Genomic DNA, 20,394 nt, shown 5'->3' with positions numbered 1-20,394 from the left:
AGAACAGATGGAAGTTTGTACCAGCATTAAACTACCAGCTGGCTAAATGCAAACTTCAGCACATCAATTCTATAATTGTCTTTCTTCAGTTTGAATCTATGTCCCCTGACGTTTGCAATCTGAGCAAGAGGAAGAATTCCATTAGCATTAAGCCTATTCAATCCATTCATGGCCTTATATACCTCAATTAGATCACCTCGCAGGTGCCTAATCTCCAGAAGTTGCAATTTGCAGAACTTAAGCCTTTCTTCATAAGAGCACCCCTTTGTTCTCTTCACCAGTCTTGTTGCCCTTCTCTGTACTCTTTCTAGCAACACTATATCTTTCCTAAAATGAGGCTTCCAGAGCTGTATGCAGTACTCAAGGTGTGGCCTGACCATTGCCTTATACAAGGGGATAATCACCTCATTATCCCTGCTCACAAAATTCCTGTATATCATTGACAAGACCCCATGAGCTACTCTGGCAGCCTGTCTGCACTGCTCAGAAAACTTCATATCTGACTGCACAATTACCCCAAGGTCTCTTTAATTCTCCACTACCCTGAGTGTAACACCACATAGTTGGTACATTTCTCTGGGGTTACTGTTACCCATATGCAGTACTTTGCATTTGTCAATGATGAAGAATGTGCTGCATTAGCATTAGGAAGGGCACATGATGTAAGAAAGCAAGCTTATGTAGCATCAGTCAAAAAAAAAAAAAAAAAAAACGTTTTTCGCCCATCCCCTCGCTCCAAATGTTTGTCAAGTTCTGCCATGAATCTATTTAAGCTATCAACTTCTACAATGACAGATGGAAGTCTGTTCCAGGAATCAACCACCCGCTGGCTAAAGGCAAACTTCCGCACATCTATCCTACAACCGTCTTTCCTCAATTTGAATTTATGCCCTCTCAGGTGATTATTCTGAGCAAGAGGAAGAGTCCCATCAGCATTGAGCATGCTCAAACCATTCAAGGCTTTATACACCTCAATCAGATCACCTCGCAAGTGCCTAGTCTCCAGACTGCAATTTGAAAACTTAGCCTTTCTTCATAAGAGCAACCCTTTGTTCTGTTCACTAATCTTGTTGCCCTTCTCTGTACTCGTTCCAACAGCTCTACATCCTTCTTAAAATGAGGCCTCCAGACCTGTATACAGTACTCAAGGTGTGGCCTGACCATTGCCTTATACAAGGGGATAATCACTTCCTTATCTCTGCTAGTAAAATTCCTGTATATCGTTGACAAGACACCATGAGCTACTCTTGCAGACCATCTACACTGCTCAGAAAACTTCATATCTGTCTGCACAATTACCCCTAGGTCCTTTTCATTCTCTACCACTGTCAGTGTGATATCACAGAGTTGATACTTTACTCTGGGATTACTGCTTCCCATATGTAGTACTTTACATTTGTCAATGTTAAACTTCATTTGCCACCTCTCAGCCCATCTGCTCAACTTTTCTAGATCCTGTTGCAGCAGTGTACTGCCATTCCAGAATGGGATCTTATGGATGTGATGGAAGAGGAAATCTGTTCTGAATTAAAACCACAAGGAGTGATAGCTGTGAAATGAATATCCATGCTTAGGGATGAGAAAATCATCCTAACAAGGAGAACATCATCCTGACATTTAATTCTCTAATGTCTCCTAATGAAATAAAAGCTGGCTATATTAACTGTCCATTGCATCCGTACATAGAAAATCCTTTGTGATACTTTAAGTGCCAGAATTACGGACACTCACCAATGGCCTGTCATGGAGCCCTTGCATGCACTCAATGTGCTGCAAAAGACCATAAACCTTCAGCATATTCAGCAACAAAAGCTACCTGTATTAACTGCCAAGGAGACCACCCTGCTTATTCACGAGTATGCCATAGGTGGAAAGAAGAAAAAGAAATTCTAAGACTTAAGGCAGAGCTGAACATATCATATCAGGAGGTGAGAAAAAGGTGAAACCTATGTCCCATTGGAATTCAAACAGAAATGACCATTCCACCAAAAGAGTCTTTCACTCCCATCATGCGCTACCTGTTAAGTTCAAACAAACCCTCACAGATGGACCACTCAGCTACCACTCCTATATCTGTACCTCCTAATGCTCCATCAGTACCAAAAGAAGTTACTGGAGAAAAGAACAAGAAGCCTGAAATACCCTGTAGTTCCCAAGAAAAAATGGATGTCGAGGAGAAGGAGGTACCAGATGACTCAGTCTTGGAACTCTTCGCGGAGGAGGAAATGGACACGGAACAGTGTCCATACTTCCCCAAAAGAAATAAATTCAAGACTGACAAAAGTAAGCTCTCAGCACCTTGAAAGCCGCGTGATGGACCCACCAAGCCAAAATAATTGCTAAATTCCTACAGTGGAATTGTCGTGGATTCCAGCAAAATACTGATGACATCAAGGCCCTCCTGCAGAAGCATGAGCCGGTCTGCTTTTGCTTGCAGGAGACTTAACAAAAGGCAAATGATGACCCCACCATGAATAACATCACACTTTTTTGTAAGGATAGATTTGGGGATGGTCCTGCCCATGGAGGAGTGGCTATCCTTGTGGGCAATCAGACCCCAGTTCAGCCTTTGCTACTCACAACCAGCATAGAGGCTGTTGCAATTCGACTTACAGTGGTTTGTTTGAAACCATCTACTCTATTTATTTGCCACCTGGGACTGATATTTCCCAGAAAGATTTTGATGATTTTGTAATGCAGTTGCCTCCCCCTTTCTTACTTCTTGTAGATTTTAATCCCTGTGGAATAGTGCTAGTATTAACAGAAAGGGACGAGGCATTGAGCAAATGCTCAATCACAATGACCTCTCCCTTCTAAATGTGGGAAATAATACCTTCTTTCACATGCCTACCCATAAGTTTTCTGCCATTGATATTTCTATCTGCTCCCCTTCTCTGCTTCTTTCACTCACTTGGGAAGTGGAGGAAAACCCATATGGAAGTGATCACTTCCCAGATCACCTGTTTACTTAGTGGGAGACTGTGTCTTCCTTTTAGGTTACTGCAGTGAAAGTTTGATCTGGCTGACTGGAATGCCTTCCAAAATCTAGCACAGTTTGACTTCAATGCAGTCAGTCAGGAGCCCATCAATGATGCAGACACATATATCACAGAAAATATCGCCCAAGCAGCTGCCAGTGTCATTCCAAAAACATCTACCTGGTTTCCACCTTTTCCCAAACCATGGTGGAATTCACAGTACACAGCAGCAAAAAAGGCTCAAAACAAAGCCTGGAGGATATTCTGACGATATCCTACTAATCTAATAGCTTTTAAACATGCACAGCCAAAGCATGTTAAATTTGCCGTCAGAGCCAAAAGGAATCGTGGATCTGTTTTACATCATCTATTAACCAGTCCACCAGCACTAAGGTGGTCTGGGTTAAAATCCAGAAATTGAAGGGCAAATATACATCTCACCCTTCATCGATCCTACAGTATAATGGATGCCCTATTGCAGAGCCATCTACAATAGCCATTGCTCTTGAGGAAACATTCTCAAATATATCTGTGATATCTTCCTACACCCCACAGTTCCTGGTCTTCAAACATAAAATCAAAAAGCAGGCACTTAATTTCACATCAAAAGGTCTTTATCCCTACAACAGGCCATTTACTATACAAGAACTGAAAAGATATTCTGACGATATCCTACTAATCTAATAGCTTTTAAACATGCACAGCCAAAGCATGTTAAATTTGCCGTCAGAGCCAAAAGGAATCGTGGATCTGTTTTACATCATCTATTAACCAGTCCACCAGCACTAAGGTGGTCTGGGTTAAAATCCAGAAATTGAAGGGCAAATATACATCTCACCCTTCATCGATCCTACAGTATAATGGATGCCCTATTGCAGAGCCATCTACAATAGCCATTGCTCTTGAGGAAACATTCTCAAATATATCTGTGATATCTTCCTACACCCCACAGTTCCTGGTCTTCAAACATAAAATCAAAAAGCAGGCACTTAATTTCACATCAAAAGGTCTTTATCCCTACAACAGGCCATTTACTATACAAGAACTGAAAAGAGCTCTCATTGTTTCTAAGGCAAGTGCTGTTGGAACAGATGGCATCCATTATGAAATGATTAAGCGTCTTTCACCAAATTCTGTGGATCACTTGCTCTTTCTGTATAACAGAATCTTTATTGAAGAGCAGTTTCCGGATGCCTGGTGCAAGACAATTGTTCTTGCTCTTGCCAAGCCAGGAAAGGATCCTAAATTCCCTACTAATTACTATCCTATCTCTCTGACTAGCTGTCTTTGAAAAATCCTGGAGATGATTAATTTTCGTTTAATATTGTATTTAGAATCAAACGACCTTCTTTCCAGCATTCGGCTTCCGAAAAAACAGGTCAACTCTTGATCGCTTGATTAGTCTGAAAACATTCATCCGGGATGCTTTCCTAAAACAAGAACATTTGGTGTCTGTATTCTTTGACATGGAGAAAGCATATGACACAACTTGGAGATTCGGCATCTTAAAAGATTTGCATAGTCTCAGTCTTAGAGGGCATCTCCCTATTTTTATTAAAAACTTTTTAGCCAACTAGTCTTTCCAAGTTCGTGTGAGATCCTCACTCTCTTGTTCCTTTTGCCAAGAGGGAGTACCACAAGGATAGGTATTCTGTGTCACGCTTTTCACCATAAAAGTAAATTCCATCACTGAACAACTTCCTCCAAGTATAAACAGCGCCCTCTATGCTGACGACTTTAGCATATTTTCTCAGTCATGCAACATAAGGGTTATTGAAAGACAACTGCAACAACCCATTGTTCGACTTAATTCTTGGGCACTTGCTAATGGATTTAGGTTCTCTCCACCGAAGACCATTTGTGTATACTTTTGTCCTAAGCGTAATCTTCATCCTGAACCTGAATTAAGGCTTGGACAAAATGCTGTTCCAGTAGTGGCAAAAACAAAATTCTTGGGACTCTTTTTCAATAAAAAGTTGACCTTTTTGGAACATATCTGCCAACTCAGTTTAAAATACACGAAAGGCCTTAATATTCTCCGCTTTCTGACCTCTACATCTTGGGGTGCAGACTGATGCACCCTACTACGCATTTACCGTGTGCTTGTACAGTATCCAGATTAGACTACAGGTCCCAATTATACACATCAGCCAGGGACAGTGTACCTCGATGGCTGGATCCTGTCCACCATTAGGTGATGTGTATCGCTACTGGAGCACTTCAACCATCTCGTGTCCAGAACCTATACATAGAAGCAAATTAACTCTCACTTGATGTAAGCAGATGTCTTTGAAGTATTCTTTAAAACTGAAATCCCTACCAGACCATCCTACATGGACATCTGTTTTTTTATTATTATTATTATTATTAGCCATATGGTGCAAGGAAGCCTAAGGCTTTTGCTGCACTGACCAAAAAAAAAAAATAATAAATAAATAAATAAATTTCTGAGTTACCCTGAGAGAGAGAGAAAACAAGAGAGAGAGAGAGAGAGAGAGAGAGAAAACAAGAGAGAGAGAGAGAGAGAGAGAGAGAGAGAGAGAGAGAGAGAGAGAACAAGAGTCAGAAGTAGAAGGAAATCACCAAGGAAGAGAAGAATGATGATATCCTGAGCTGAATATCTTCATTCTTCTCTTCCTTGGTGATTTCCTTCTACTCCTGACTCTTGTCTCTCTCTCTCTCTCTCTCTCTCTCTCTCTCTCTCTCTCTCTCTCTCTCTCTTGTTTTCTCTCTCTCTCTCTCTCTCTCTCTCTCTTGTTTTCTCTCTCTCTCAGGGTAACTCAGAAATTTATTTATTTATTTATTATTTTTTTTTTTTTGGTCAGTGCAGCTTAGGCTTCCTTGCACCATATGGCTAATAATAATAATAATAATAAAAAAACAGATGTCCATGTAGGATGGTCTGGTAGGGATTTCAGTTTTGAGCCATGTTGGGAAAATTTGTACAATGCCCATCGGACTGCCAACTGACCTTTTGGTATTCATGTCCAAGAGATATATAGAGAAGAGTTTAACATCACGGTAGACAAGGTTGCACAAAAGCCAAAGCAAACTCTTTCACCCTGGCATTCTCATATTACATCATGTGACTTTTCCCTTAAGAACTGGGTAAAGTCTGAGACTCCATCATCTGTTTACCTGCAGCTCTATTCAGCACACCGAGCTGAACACTCCGACTTCCTGCCAGTTTACACAGATTGCTCAAAATCGGAATCGTGTGTAGGATCTCCAGCTGGCTTTCCAGATACTATTATATCTAAGCAGATTCTTCCTGAGTATAGCATATACACTGCAGAGCTGCATGCTAGCCTTGGATCACATTAGAACTAGTCAATATCAAAGGTCAATAATATATTCCTATTCTTTGAGTATATCACAGGCTTTATTATCTTTGAGATACAACTCCCATCCAGTTCTCTGTCGGGTTCAGCAGAAGATACATTCTCTTTATGAACACAAGTTTGATATTTGCTTTTGCTCGATTCCTAGCCACATTGGGATTAGGGGAAATGAATTGGCTGACACTGCAGCCAAATTAGCAACTCTCACTAATAATCTTTGCCTGTCAGTCCCCTTTACAGACTACAGGTAAATAATATGCAACAAGACATATTTCAAATGGTAAGAACTATGGCATAGAGACAGAGAAAGAACAAATAAATTATGCCGAATAAAGCCTTTAATAGAAACATGTCAGTCTAGTCTAGGCAGGAATTGTAGCGATGAAGTTGTTCATGCACTCCACATAGGATACATTCTTTCCTGCTGAGGGAGATGACCTTCCTATGTCCGAGTGTTGTGACACAATTTTAACTATAAAGCATATTTTAATCAATTGCGTTAATGTTACTCATATTCCCAATATGTATTTTACCACTTTTACTCATCTGACTGGGCCTTATACACTCAGTCAGATTTTATCACACAACGACCATGTGTCAGCAGTTTTTAACTTTTTACAAATCACTAGTATGTACACATGTATCTAAATTAGATAATTTATTTTTAAACTTATACTGCTTTTATATATACAGTAGAACATTGGTTATCCGGAATAATTTGAAAGGCTGATTTTTCTTCTTCTTTTTATTAATGGTAGTATTTGAGACAAATGTTTATTAGCATTAGCATTAGTAGAGGTATATGATGCAAGAAAGCAAGCTTATGCAGCATCAGCCAAAAAAAAAAAAAAAAAAAAAAACCCACTTCCACTTCACCCCTCCATTCGTTCGAAATGCCTGTCCAGCTGAGCCTTAAATTTATTTAGGCTATCAACTTCCACGACAAGGGATAGAAGTCTGTTCCACCAACCAACTACCCACTGGTTAAAGGCAGATTTCCGCACGTCTATCCTACATCTGTCTTTCCTCAATTTGAATTTATGCCCTCTCAGGTGATTATTCTGTGCAAGAGGAAGAATCCCATCAGCATTGAGCATGCTCAAACCATTCAAGGCTTTATACACCTCTATAAGATCACCTCGCTGGTGCCTAGTCTACAGACACTGTAATTTGCAAAACTTGGGCCTTTCTTCGTAAGAGTATCCCTTTGTTCCATTCACTAATCTTGTTGCCCTTCTCTGTACTCGTTCCAGCAGCTCTACATCCTTTTGGAAATGAGTACTCCAGACCTGTATACAGTACTCAAGGTGTGGCCTGACCATTGCCTTATACAAAGGAATAATCACCTCCTTATCCCTGCTAGAAAAATTCCTGTATATCATTGACAAGACACCATGAGCTACTCTTGCAGCCTGTCTGCACTGCTCAGAGAACTTCATATCTGCCTGCACAATTACCCTCAGGTCCTTATCATTCTCTACCACTGTCAGTGTAGTACCACAGAGTCGATACGTTGCTCTGGGTTTGCTGTTTCCCATATGTAGTACTTTATATTTGTCAATGTTAAACTTCATTTGCCACCTCTCAGCCCATCTGCTCAACCTTTCCAGATCCTGTTGCAGCAGCATAGTGTCAGTGGTGTCCTTGACAACCCTGCCAACCTTTGAATCGTCTGCAAACTTGGACATTAAGCTTGATATACCATCATCAATATCATTTATAAATACAGAAAACAAAAATGGACCCAACACTGAACCCCGAGTGACTCCACTAATAACATTAGTCCATGATATGCTAATGCTAATAAACCTATAGCATATTCAGCAACAAAAGCAACCTGTATTAACTGCCAAGGAGACCACCCTGCTTATTCACGAGTATGCCAAAGGTGGAAAGAAGAAAAAGAAATTCTAAGACTTAAAGTAGAGCTGAACTGTCTTTTCTGTCTCTCTCTGTCTTCTGCCACCCAACAATCCCTTTATCCATAGCAACAATTTGCCACCAGTGCCACACTGCTCCAATTTGTGCAGCAGTCTTCCATGTGCAACAGTATCAAAAGCCTTTCTAAGATCCAAATATATAATATCAAAGTTATTAGCTGCATCCAATTCTTTTGTGACTACATCATAGTATCCAATCAAATTGGTTAGGCAAGACCTTCCCTTAACAAAACCATGCTGTGTTTGAGCTATAACTGAATTCTTGTCAAATGATCCTGCAGTGCTTCTTTAACCAGTGCTTCCATTAATTTTCCTGGAACAGAAGTTAAACTCACAGATCTATAATTTATTGTGTCAGCCTTTGATCCTCCTTTTTGAATTGGGGTTATATTTGCACATCTCCAGTCTGTGGGTACTTCCCCCGAGTCCAAGGAAGCTCTCATAATTATGGCTAATGGATTGCTTACTTCCTTTGCTGCCTCCTTTAATATAACTGGATAGATCCCATCCACCCCAGGTGGCTTTCTTGGATTTATCTTCAACAATTTCTCCTCCACTTTACTCGCAATTATTACAAGATCATCTAGCTCACTGCCAGTGTTTACTTCATCTATGGCATTCCCCTTCCTGAATAACTCCTCATGTGTGAATGTAGATGCAAAATATTGATTTAGTTTGTTAGCTACCTGAACAGGATCATGAACAGTTGAACCATCGATATCAAGTGGACCAATCTGATTCAACCCCCTTCCTTCTAGAGTTTACATAAGTAAAGAACTCCTTGCTGTTTTTCTCTGCATCCCTTGCCAAAGATTTCTCGTGATCTGCCTTTGCCTGCCTAACCTCCTTTGTAACTTGGTTACAGATCAACTTATATCTATCATAGGCTTCTGTGTCACATGATAATTTATATGTATCCCATGCATTTTTCTTCTCTGCCATATGTCTCATTAGTTCATCTGACATCCATTTAGGCCTGAACCTTGAACAATATTACTTAGTTGGTATGTAAAGCCTAGTAGCTTCCAAGATAAGTTCTTTGAATGCTTCCCATTTTGAGTTTGCTGTTGGTAACATCATTAGTTAGTCCCACTGTATAGAATTTAAATACTGTCTCAGACCATCGTAGTCGCCTTTACAAAAGCAATAACCCTTCCCTTTACCCCTGATGGTAGTTACCTCCTTGAATAAATCCCACTTCAGCACACTGTGACCACTGCCACCTAGTGGTTCCTCTATCTGCAGATTCTTAATGCATGAAGAATCACTACTGATAATCAAATCAAGAGTATTGCTCCCTCTAGTTGCCTCCTGAACATGCTGATTTAGAAAACAATCATCCAATAAATCCACAAAAGCCTTGCTGGTGTGTGAGTGACCAACCCACAAATTCCAGTCAATATCTGGGAAATTAAAATCCCCCATTATAAGACTCTCTGATTTACTGGCCCACTCTATTTCCCTGTACAGTTTCTTATTATACTCATCAGAGTCATTAGGCCTATAGCACACTCCTACTCTGAATTTTGATCTCCCGATATTTATGTAACACCAAACTGACTCGACACTGCACTGTCCAGCGATGTCGACTGGATTCACTTCCTTGGATTTTATGTGTTTCTTAAATAATAGCATAACCCCTCCTCCCTTCCTATCCTGTCTATTCTTTCTGTAGACGTTTTACTCCCCAAATTCCAGTTCTGCATTACTTATATCTGTGTGACACCACGTCTCTGACATCCCAACAATATCTGCCTTTTATGCTTTGAGCAATACCTCAAATTCATCAAATTTATTTACCAAACTCCTAGCATTGGTGTACATGCAAGTATACATGCACCTGTTCTTTTTCTTAGCTACCCTAACACAACCCATGTGCTTACTTGTACCCCAATGACTCCTAGCAGTCTCTGAAATATCCTGCATCTTATTTTCCAAACTGCTGCTCATTCCAATAGAAGCAGTGCAAGAATCACTTTCACCTCTGCCAGTGGCTACTGTTAATCTATTAGTCCTTGTATCCCCCAAATCTAGCAGTTTTCCGACCCACGTAACACTGCCTCGATAGCATCAGCAAACATTCTTGCACTCTTTCTATTTAAGTGTATCGCATCCCTGTAGAAGCAGTCTCTCCTGTTAACAAGTAAGGCTCAGCTGGACAGGTATTTCGAAAGAACAGAGGGGTAAAGTGGAAGGGGTTTTTTTAAATTTGTTAATTTGTTATAAAATAATTTGTTATATAATATTTGTTATAAAATAATTTGTTATTTTTTTTTTGGCTGTTGCTGCATAAGCTTGCTTTCTTGCATCATATGCCTCTGCTAATGCTAATGCTAATTAAAATTAATGCTGAAAGAAATTCTAAGACTTAAGGAAGAGCTGAACTGTCTTTTCTGTCTCTCTGTGTCTTCTGCCACTCAACCATCCCTTTATCCATAGCAACAATTTGCCACCAATGCCACACTGCTCCAATTTGTGCAACAGTCTTCCATGTGCAACAGTATCAAAAGCCTTTCTAAGATCCAAGTATATAATATCAAAGTTATTCCCTGCATCCAGTTCTTTTGTGACTGCATCATAGTATCCAATCAAATTGGTCAGGCAAGACTTCCCATTAACAAAACCATGCTGTGCCAGAGCTATAACTGAAGTCTTGTCTAGATGATCGTGCAGTGCTTCTTTAACCAGTGCCTCCATTAATTTTTCTTTTTACAAACCATGTGTCAACAGTTTTTAAGTTTTTACAAATCATTAGTATATACACATATATCTAAATTAGATAATTTATTTTTAAACTTATACTGCTTTTATATATACAGTAGAACGTTGGTTATCCAGTATAATTTGAAAGGCTGATTTTTCTTCTTCTTTTTATTAATGGTAGTATTTGAGACAAATGTTTATTATGCTAAAAGTGTATTTCTCTCTGTTTTTTTACGTTGTATATATCTTGGATTAGGTGAGATGTTGGATTAGGACTAATGGGTTTTCTTGGAAATCATGAGTGATAAAGTTTAGTCATTTGCTTTTGAACCCCATTTTCTATGACATATTTTGTTCTTTTCATTTCATATTATGCTTAGTTTAGTTCCAGATTCGTCAAGAATAATATCGGCCTGAAACTGTGTGATTTATTATTTTTCTCAGTAAAATATCAACGAAAAGAAACAACATTGAAATGGGCAAAAAACCAGGAAGAATGCAATATAATCAAATTGATATTATTAAGGAACTTGAGAGATTTAGCAGCAAAAAAAAAAAAAAAGTTTACAACAAACGAAACAAAAATGAACAAATATTATTTTTAAAAATTACTTAAAATTTTCCACATAAAATTTGCAGTAAAATACCTATCCGTATATGCATACATATGAAAATTTGTGAATTTGTATGTATGAGTTATTATAAATAAATAAATAAATTTTCTGTTTATACTCCGGCACGACAACCAAGTCAGTAGAGTTTACAATAAATCGTTAATACAAATATTTATCGTATTTAGTAGTCACGGGCTTGAACCCCGGTCCACTCAAGGAACACGTGCTATGCACTCTCACTCCTGACCACTGGGCTATTATTATTTTTAATTAAATAAATTTTTTTTTCTATGCTGTTTAAAGTGTTTATCTTTTACCTTAATACATTCTAACAGAATTTATTTAATTTTAACCTTATGTTCTATTATCTGTAAAATGTTGCTATCTGGAAGAAGTCTGACATTAATTATTCCAGATAACTGACACTCTATTTTCCGAGGTAACCTTTCTAAAAGTTACCAGAATCTATCTTTTTTTGTACTTTAACTTTTTCCTGGTGTAGTATAACCACAGCCATTTTTGTGCCAGTAAAATCAAATGAAACCAAGCCAGGACAGATCATGGGGTTTTATCAATGTTATGCAGGAACTTAGCTATCAGTGATAAGGAAGTAATTGTGCAAAGTAGTACTTAGATGACATCTGGAGGTCTTATTTTGGAAAGGATGTAGATTTGCTGGAATGGATGCAGAGAAGGGTAGTGAAACTAGTGAAGGGAAGAAAAGGGTGGTCTTACCAAGAAAGCTCTGCAAATTGCAGGGTCTGATCAGACCCAGACAGTCAATCAGATCACCTGATAGGTGATCTGATTCAGCACAAGGCATAATACGTTAAGAGTTTATTATCTATATAATATCGGTGTATTATATAGATAATAAACTATATAATAGTTTAGTGCATTTAGTTATTTTAAATATTGTCATATAAACCTTTTGGCATCTCTCATATTGTGTGATTAACTTCACAACTGGGTCGTCATGTCAGCAATACCAGAGTACCGGTCCATCCACTGATGACAGGCCAATAGCCTTGAAACGGTGCCGTCTGGGTGGTGGTACTCACCGAGAATAAGTAACAATAGTCTTCTCTATTAGTGAAGCGTTACTTATTCGAGGTAGTGCAATACCATATCAACTTGTCGTGAAGGCAGAGCACAATATGAGAAACAGAGCAAATGATGCCCACAACAACTACTTCGTAGTTTCTTAAGAGTTGTCTATGGTGTATCTATACACCAATATTATATAGATAATAAATTCTTAACGTATTATGCCTTGTGCATTTAGTTATTCTAAATTTGAATTTATGCCCTCCCAGGCGATTATTCTGAGCAAGAGGAAGAATCCCATCAGCATTGAGAATGCTCAAACCATTCAAGACTTTACACACCTCGATCAGATCACCGCGCAGGTGCCTAGTCTCCAGACACTGTAATTTGCAAAACTTAAGCCTTTCTTCATAAGAGCAACCCTTTGTTCCATTCACTAATCTTGTTGTCCTTCTCTGTATTCGTTCCAACAGCTCTGCATCCTTCTTAAAATGAGACCTCCAGACCTGTATATAGTACTCGAGGTGTGGCCTGACCATTGCCTTATACAAGAGGATAATCACCTCCTTATTCCTGCTAGAAAAATTATATCATTGACAAGACAACATGAGCTACTCTTGCAGACCATCTGCACTGTCCAGAAAAAACTTCATATCTGCCTGCACAATTACCCCAGGTCCTTTTCATTCTCTACCACTGTCGGTGTAGTACCACAGAGTTGATACGTTACTCTGGTATTACTGCTTCCCATATGTAGTACTTTACATGATGTAGAAATGATGGAAGTGCTATACCCATGCATAAACAACCTCTTTCAACTAGACAAATTATTGAAAAGGATGGACAGGTGACATTGGGGAGGGTTTTTTGTTGTTTTTTTTTGGCTGGTGTTTTATAAGCTTGCTTTCTTGCATCATTTGCCTCTACTAATACTAATGACACTAGAATAGATCATAATAAAGGACTGGTTCCTGTTATAGGAGGACAACTGCTGCAGCTACTGCTTTGGTGGGCTGCCCACTGCCCACCAAAGCAGTAGCTTGGTTTGGAAGTAGCTAGTCCTTGCAGAAAATGAACAGAGAAGAAAGATAGTTGGACAGGAGAGGAAAGACAGATACAGTATTGAGGCAAAAAAGTAGAAGTCAGCCTCCTTGCAAGATATTAGAAGTGTGTGTGTGTGTGTGTGCGTGAGAGAGAGAGAGAGAGAGAGAGAGAGAGAGAGAGAGATAGAAAACAGGATGGTCACTTATCCAAGTGCAAATATAATGGGAATGATGGAAGGAAGGTTATTCCACTAATGTAAATAGATTTCAGTGTCAGCATGAATCTCACCTTTGAAGTAGAACTAGGAGCCAGTATTTGTAGTTTCATATATAGATTGAGTCATCTTTGTCATTCAAAGAGAAGGAAAATTATGCAGGGAAGTAGATAGTCCAACCCATATGGATCAAGGGTTGACAAATGAGGGAGAAGAGTCTTATTCTGCTGTTGAAAGTGTTTTGCCAGTGATAACAGATAGAAGAAGGAATTCCACCCCAAGAGAGGGGCAGATGGATTCTGCAAAGATCAACAGGTTGAAGATCTCACTCCTGAGCAAAACAGGGGTCAGCAAGGTGATATCCTACACTAGATCTCACCTTGTACAATGTATAGAGAGTGCTGCACTCCCTATACTTTGTGCTGCAGTGTACTATGCTGAAAAAGGCAGAGGCTGAAAAAATTAAGGCTGAATGGGAGGAAACCTCCCATTCACTTCTGAAAAATTAAGTTTTCAGAAGTGAATGGGAGGAAGTGGTTTGTTGATGCAACTGATGAATAGCATGTTACATCCCAGAGAAGTAATAGGGTGAGTGCGGGAGATGCTTATGTAGTTGAATATCTATATATTGCAGAAAGAATTTCTCTGACAAGGTTGTTGTCAGTTCCCCAGGTCATTCATATGCATTCAAAGTTTGAAGACACTGTCTGCATAATCCATTATTTTGGAGAAGGACTCTTTGTTGAATATTATTTTAAGTCTCCTTCAATGTGGAGTGCCTGCTAGGAATCAAAATCAAATGTTTGAGATGCTGATATTGGGAAAAGTGAAACAAAATGTGTGACCAATCCATACCACTGCTGTTGGAACAGCAGTGATTTGGATTTGTTGAACATATATCACATAAGCTATATACTGTATAATTGGAACTGAAGCATTGGATATTGTTTGTTGCCGTGAATTTATTGGAGGAACAAATGGGCAATCTGATAAACACACAGAAAAGAAATGTTCCTAGTTTTAGCAGAGCACATATGATAGTCGTTGCTTTTTGATGAGCTCAAGTTTTTTTTTATCAGTTTACTAAAAATATATATCTCACTACATACATTGATCTGAGGTACATGTTGTTATTTGTTGATTTTATTATATCACCGGAGACGTGTGAATAGTCTGTTGCATTTCAGTTTTTATTAAAAATTTCTGGGTGAAATAAATAGTGTTATAAAAAGCAGAGTGAATTGGGAGGTATGTGCAGTGAAGTGAAGACAGTTACTTTTATATAATATTAGTTAATTCATTAGCAGTTGGTAACAAGATAATTTGTTATTTACTTTCACTTTTGTGAATCACAGAAAAAAGAAGAAATTCAGTTAATTTTACAAATAAAAATTCTAATATGTCTAAATGTAATGCACTGAGTACATTACCTAACTTTATTTATTATTATTATTTATTTATTTATTTTTTAATTTTAAGCATTGAAATATCATCAGAAGGCCGCAAAAGGAGACTAACGTTTAAAGAAATTAGCTTGTCAGATGCAGGGCAGTATACTTGTAAAACTAATGCTGATAATACAATGGGAGAGCTCATTGTTGAACGTAAGTAGTTTCTGTCAGATATTTTGAACTTTATTATTAACTCAATATACAGTATAGGAAACTATGTATTTAATAAAAGGAATTTTAGTATAGTTGTGGTCAGTTGACAGGAGGAAAGTCTTCAGTGGAATTAAAGAAAGATGTGGAATATACTGACGATTTTATTATTTGTGTTAGTAATTTGGAAAGTGATGCAACAAAACAATTTTATACAAAAAAAAGCATTTAACCATCCCTTCTAATAATTTGTCTAACTCTTCTTTAAATTTATTCAAAGTAACTACTTTCACTACCACAGCTTTATGTTCCAACAATCAATTACTCTCTAGCCAAAAGCAAATTTTATACATCTATTGTGTAACCATCCTTCATTGTACATTAGACTGTTATTATCCCCCATCATGTATAGTCTGAACAAGAGGAAAGATGCCATCAGCATTGAGCTTACTCAATCTATTCAAAACCTTAAACACCTCAGTCAGATTTACTCATACATGTCTAGTTTCCATACAGTGCATTTCTCAGAACTGAAGCCATTCTTGGTAAGAGCACTCTTTTTTTCACTCACTAAACCACATTGCTTTTCTCTGCACCTACTCCAAAAGATCCACATCTTTCCTAAAATGAGTTTCCAGAACTGTATGCAGTACTCAAGATGTGCCCTAACCATTTCCTTATACAATAGGATAATCAGCTACCTGTCTCCACAGGCAAAATTCCTGTTTATTATTGAGAGAGCCTCATGAACCCTGCTAGCAGCCTTTGCACTGCTCAGAGAAACTCATGTTGGACAGAACATTTACTCCCAGGTCTTTTTCATTCTCCCCTACCTTTAGTGGAGAATGATTTTTATTCAAAAAATGATTTGTTTTAACCAAGTAGTAGTTGTGACAGAAGGTTGAAACAAACACTATGTATTACAATTTTTAAACATAGTCATCAGAAAAAATTATACATTTTTTCTATCACTGAATACACTTCTGCAATCCAGTTTTGTAGAAGCCCTCTGACCTTCAAATCACAACTCAGCAGCAAAATTCGCCTCATTATCAGCAGAAAAGTGTTTTTCATGAAGAAAGGACTTCAGAACAGGAAAGAGGAATAAATCTGAGAGTGCAAGGTTGGGAACTAAGTAGGATGCGGAAATATTTCAAAACCACATTTGTGGGCACAGCTCACTGCAGCATGCGAGAAATGTGCAGGGGCATTATGTGGAGCAGGTGCACACTTCTGGCAGATTTTCCCATCTTTTTTCTTTTATAATAGCATGTACTTTATGAGATAGTTGGAATAATACTTTAGCATCACAATATGCCTGTCCTTTTGAAGGTAATCTATTATTATTATTACACCATGCTAATCCCAAAAAATTGACAGCATCACTTTGCCAGCACTTGGTTACACCTTTGCCTTTTTTGGGGGTTGGTGGTTCCATTGTTTTGGGATAATAGTGATGGAACCAAGATTTATCCATAGTGACAAGCCATGAAAAAAAAAAATCTCCTCTTACTTTTCCTGGCACATCGACAACATTTCATGTGCACACTGTGCCTTTTCCTTCTTCTGGTAAGGGATCACAGTGTATGATGTGGGATTACCTGAAAGATGTAACTACCATCAGGGGTAAAGGGAAGGGTTTTTGTTTTGATAAAGGTTACCACAATGGTCTCAGGCAGTTTTTAAATTCTCTACAATGGGACCAACTGATGATGTTACCAATAGTGAATTCTAAATGGGAAGCATTCAAGGAATAAATCTTGGAAACTACTAGGCTTTTCATTCCAACTAAGAAATACCGTTCAAGGGTTAGGCCTAAATGGATGTCAGATAAACTAATGAGACTCGTGGCAGATAAAAAATGCATGGGATGCATATAAATTATCGGGAGACACAGAAGCCTATGGTATATAAGCTAGTCAGTAATCAAGTCACAAAGCAGGTTAGGCAAGTGAAGGGTTAAGAGAAATCTTTGACATAGGATGCAAAGAAAAATGGCAAAGACTTTTTTACTTATGCAAACTCTAGAAGGAAGGGGATGCATCAGATTGGTCCACTTGATATTAACGGTTTGACTGTCGATGACTCTGCTCATGTAGCTGACAAACTAAATGTGTATTTTGTATCTACATTCACACATCAGGAATTTTGTATGGAAGTGGAGGCCAGAAACTTATCAAACTCTAACAGGGAGTAAAATTATTTTGTAATAACTGAGAACAAAAGGGAGGAGAAATTTTTGAAGTTAAACATAAGAAAGGCACCTGGGATGGATGGGATCTAACCAGTTGTATTAAAGGAGGCAGCAAAGAAAGTAAGCAAACCCTTAGCCATAATTATGAGAGCATCTTTGGACTCATCGGAGGTCCCCATGCATTGGAGATGTACAAATGTATCCCCAATTAACAAAGGGGGATCAAAGGGTGACACGAGTAATTACAAACCTGTTGGTTTAACTTCTGTTCCTGGGAAAATAGTGGAGACAGTGGAGTCACTGTTCAAGTCAACTTCTTTAACAGAAGCACTGCAGAATTGTTTGTTTGTTTGGTATTTGGTTTTTAGGAGCATTAGCAACTAAGGCCATATTGCTCCGGGAATATGCGGTGGTCATTCCCTGACATTTCCACATCCTCCGTATTTGGTGGATCACAGGCTCGAACCCCGGTGTAATCAAGAAGCATGTGCTACGCACTGCTGCTCCTTCCCACCTAGCTACGGAGGTGCCCTGCAGAATTGTCTAGACAAGACCACACTTATAGTTCAGAATTTTTACATTTGTTAACAGGAAATCTTGTCTGACCAATTTGATTGGACTCTATTATGTGGTCACGAAGGAACTGGATGCAAAAATAAATTTGGTATCATATACGTTTTTGATACTGTTGCACATGGAAAACTGCAGTACAGGTTGGAACAGTATGGCATTATGGGAAATTTGCTGCTATGGATAAAGGGATTGTTGAGTGGGAGATGACAGAGGGTGGTATTAAATGGACACTGCTCGTGGGCTAATATTATTAATGGACTCCCCCAGGCATCAGTGTTTGGCCCATTGTTGTTTTATGTATTTATCAATGATGTTGATGAAGGTAAATCAGGCTTAATGTTCAGGTTTGACAGCATGCTACTGTAACAGGATCTACAAAAGTTCAGCATATGGGCCAAGAGGGGGCAGCTGAATTTTAATATTGACAAATGCAAAGTACTGCACATGAGTAGCAGTAAGCTCAGAGTATTACAGTATACTGTTGAAATAACGACACCCCAAATAACGACACATTCGAAATAACGGCACATTGAGATTGAACGTATTCATACAGTACAGATATCTTGCACTGCCAAAAAAAGAAAACTGCAAGTCATGTGATTACTATATTTGTTTGTTTGACATTTTCAACATGAATTCTATACTGATATCATGAATTATACTGCTGTTTTACATTTATTTTAAATTAAAAACCCCTCACTATGGCTCATAAAGTTAATAAACCTCATGCAGAGAAGAAAAGAAGAACAACATTAAAATGTAGTGACAAACTTCATATAATCCAAACTATTACATTAGGATCACCCTGAATATTAATTCATATACCCATGTGTATCGTGTCTGTAAATTACTTGTGTTCTCTTTTGGATTTGCCTGTTTTGCTGGACGAAAAACCCCAGTTTCTGTGGAAAAAAAAAACCTTGCTATTTACGCCTGAGACCACTAACTCAGCCATGGAATGAAAAAAGCCTATAAAAGTTCCTAGCATCATTGATGGAATTCAAACCTGGGCTTTTTTCCCCACCCAGTGTGGGGAGGACGGTGACGATACCACTGGGCTGCCCACACAGACTAAACTTGATGTAAGCAGAAGTGTATTAATGGCAAATATAACATTGGATAATCAACATGTTTATGTTTTTTTATGTGCAGTTAATAAAATTACATTCTTAATCTCTCTGTTTCTTATTTGGCTGCATTATTACTGCATTAAAAATAAAACTTTCTAAATAACAGAAAAATCAAAATAATGCATCTTGAATCCCCAAAGGTGCCGCCATTTTGAAAGTCTGCTGTACCAACTGTGCAGTAATACACTCAGGGTAGTGTAGAATGAAAAAGACCGGGGGTAATTGTACAGTCAGATATGATGTTTTCTGAGCAGTGCAGAAAGGCTGCCACAGCAGCTCATAGGGTCTTGTCAATGATACAGAAATTTTGCTACCAGGGATGAGGAGGTGATTATCCCTATGTATAAAGCAATGGTCAGGCCACACTTTGAATACTGCGTACAAGTCTGGCAGCCTCATTTTAGGAAGAAAGTAGAGCCGTAGGAACCAGTACAGAGAAGGGTAACAAGATTGGTGAGAAAGTGAAATTCTTACCAATAAATGCTTAAGTTCTGTAAATTGCTGTGTCTGGAGACTATGTGCCTGCAAGATGATCTGATTCAGGTGTATTAGGCCTTGAATGGTTTGAGTAAGCTCAATGCTTATGGGATTCTTCCTCTTGCCCAGATTACACACCTAAGGGGACATAAATGCAAATCGAGGAAAGACAGTTGTAGAATAGATGTGTGGAAATTTGCCTTTAGCTAGTGGGTGGTTGATTGCTGGAACAGAATTCCATCTGTTTGTTGTGGAAATTGACAGCTTAAATAAATTTAAGACAGAACTAGACAAACTTTTAGAGTGAATGAATGGGTGAAATGAGAAGGTTTTTTTTTTTTTTTTTGGCTTATGCTGTGTATGCTTGCTTTCTTGCATCATATGTTTCTACTAATGCTAAGTCTGGAAACCAAAAACCTATCCAGCAGACATTTCATTGATACGTAACTGTTGATGTATGATGTTGTTCATAGACCCTACACTACTTCCAAGTGTGCAGCTAGTTCTCTGATACTAAGATGGTGATCTTCCAGGATTA

General features: G+C 38.4%; 1 protein-coding gene across 1 annotated transcript in view; it reads left to right on the top strand.

Moving 5' to 3' along the window:
- LOC150087120 (twitchin-like) overlaps window positions 1-20,394 on the top strand; it is a 3,511,780-nt gene that overhangs the window by 914,928 nt on the left and 2,576,458 nt on the right. Inside the window, 1 exon segment of the mRNA XM_090372971.1 lies at window positions 15,361-15,485. Within this exon segment, the coding sequence (XP_090229097.1) occupies window positions 15,361-15,485 (125 nt within the window).

Source organism: Mastigoproctus giganteus, chromosome 4 (genome assembly GCF_048544385.1).
Source record: "Mastigoproctus giganteus isolate SK-2022 chromosome 4, ASM4854438v1, whole genome shotgun sequence".
Classification (NCBI taxonomy): Eukaryota; Metazoa; Arthropoda; class Arachnida; order Uropygi; family Thelyphonidae; genus Mastigoproctus; species Mastigoproctus giganteus.
The sequence above is the reverse complement of the archived record's forward strand: the minus strand, read 5'-3'. Positions and strand labels throughout refer to the sequence as shown.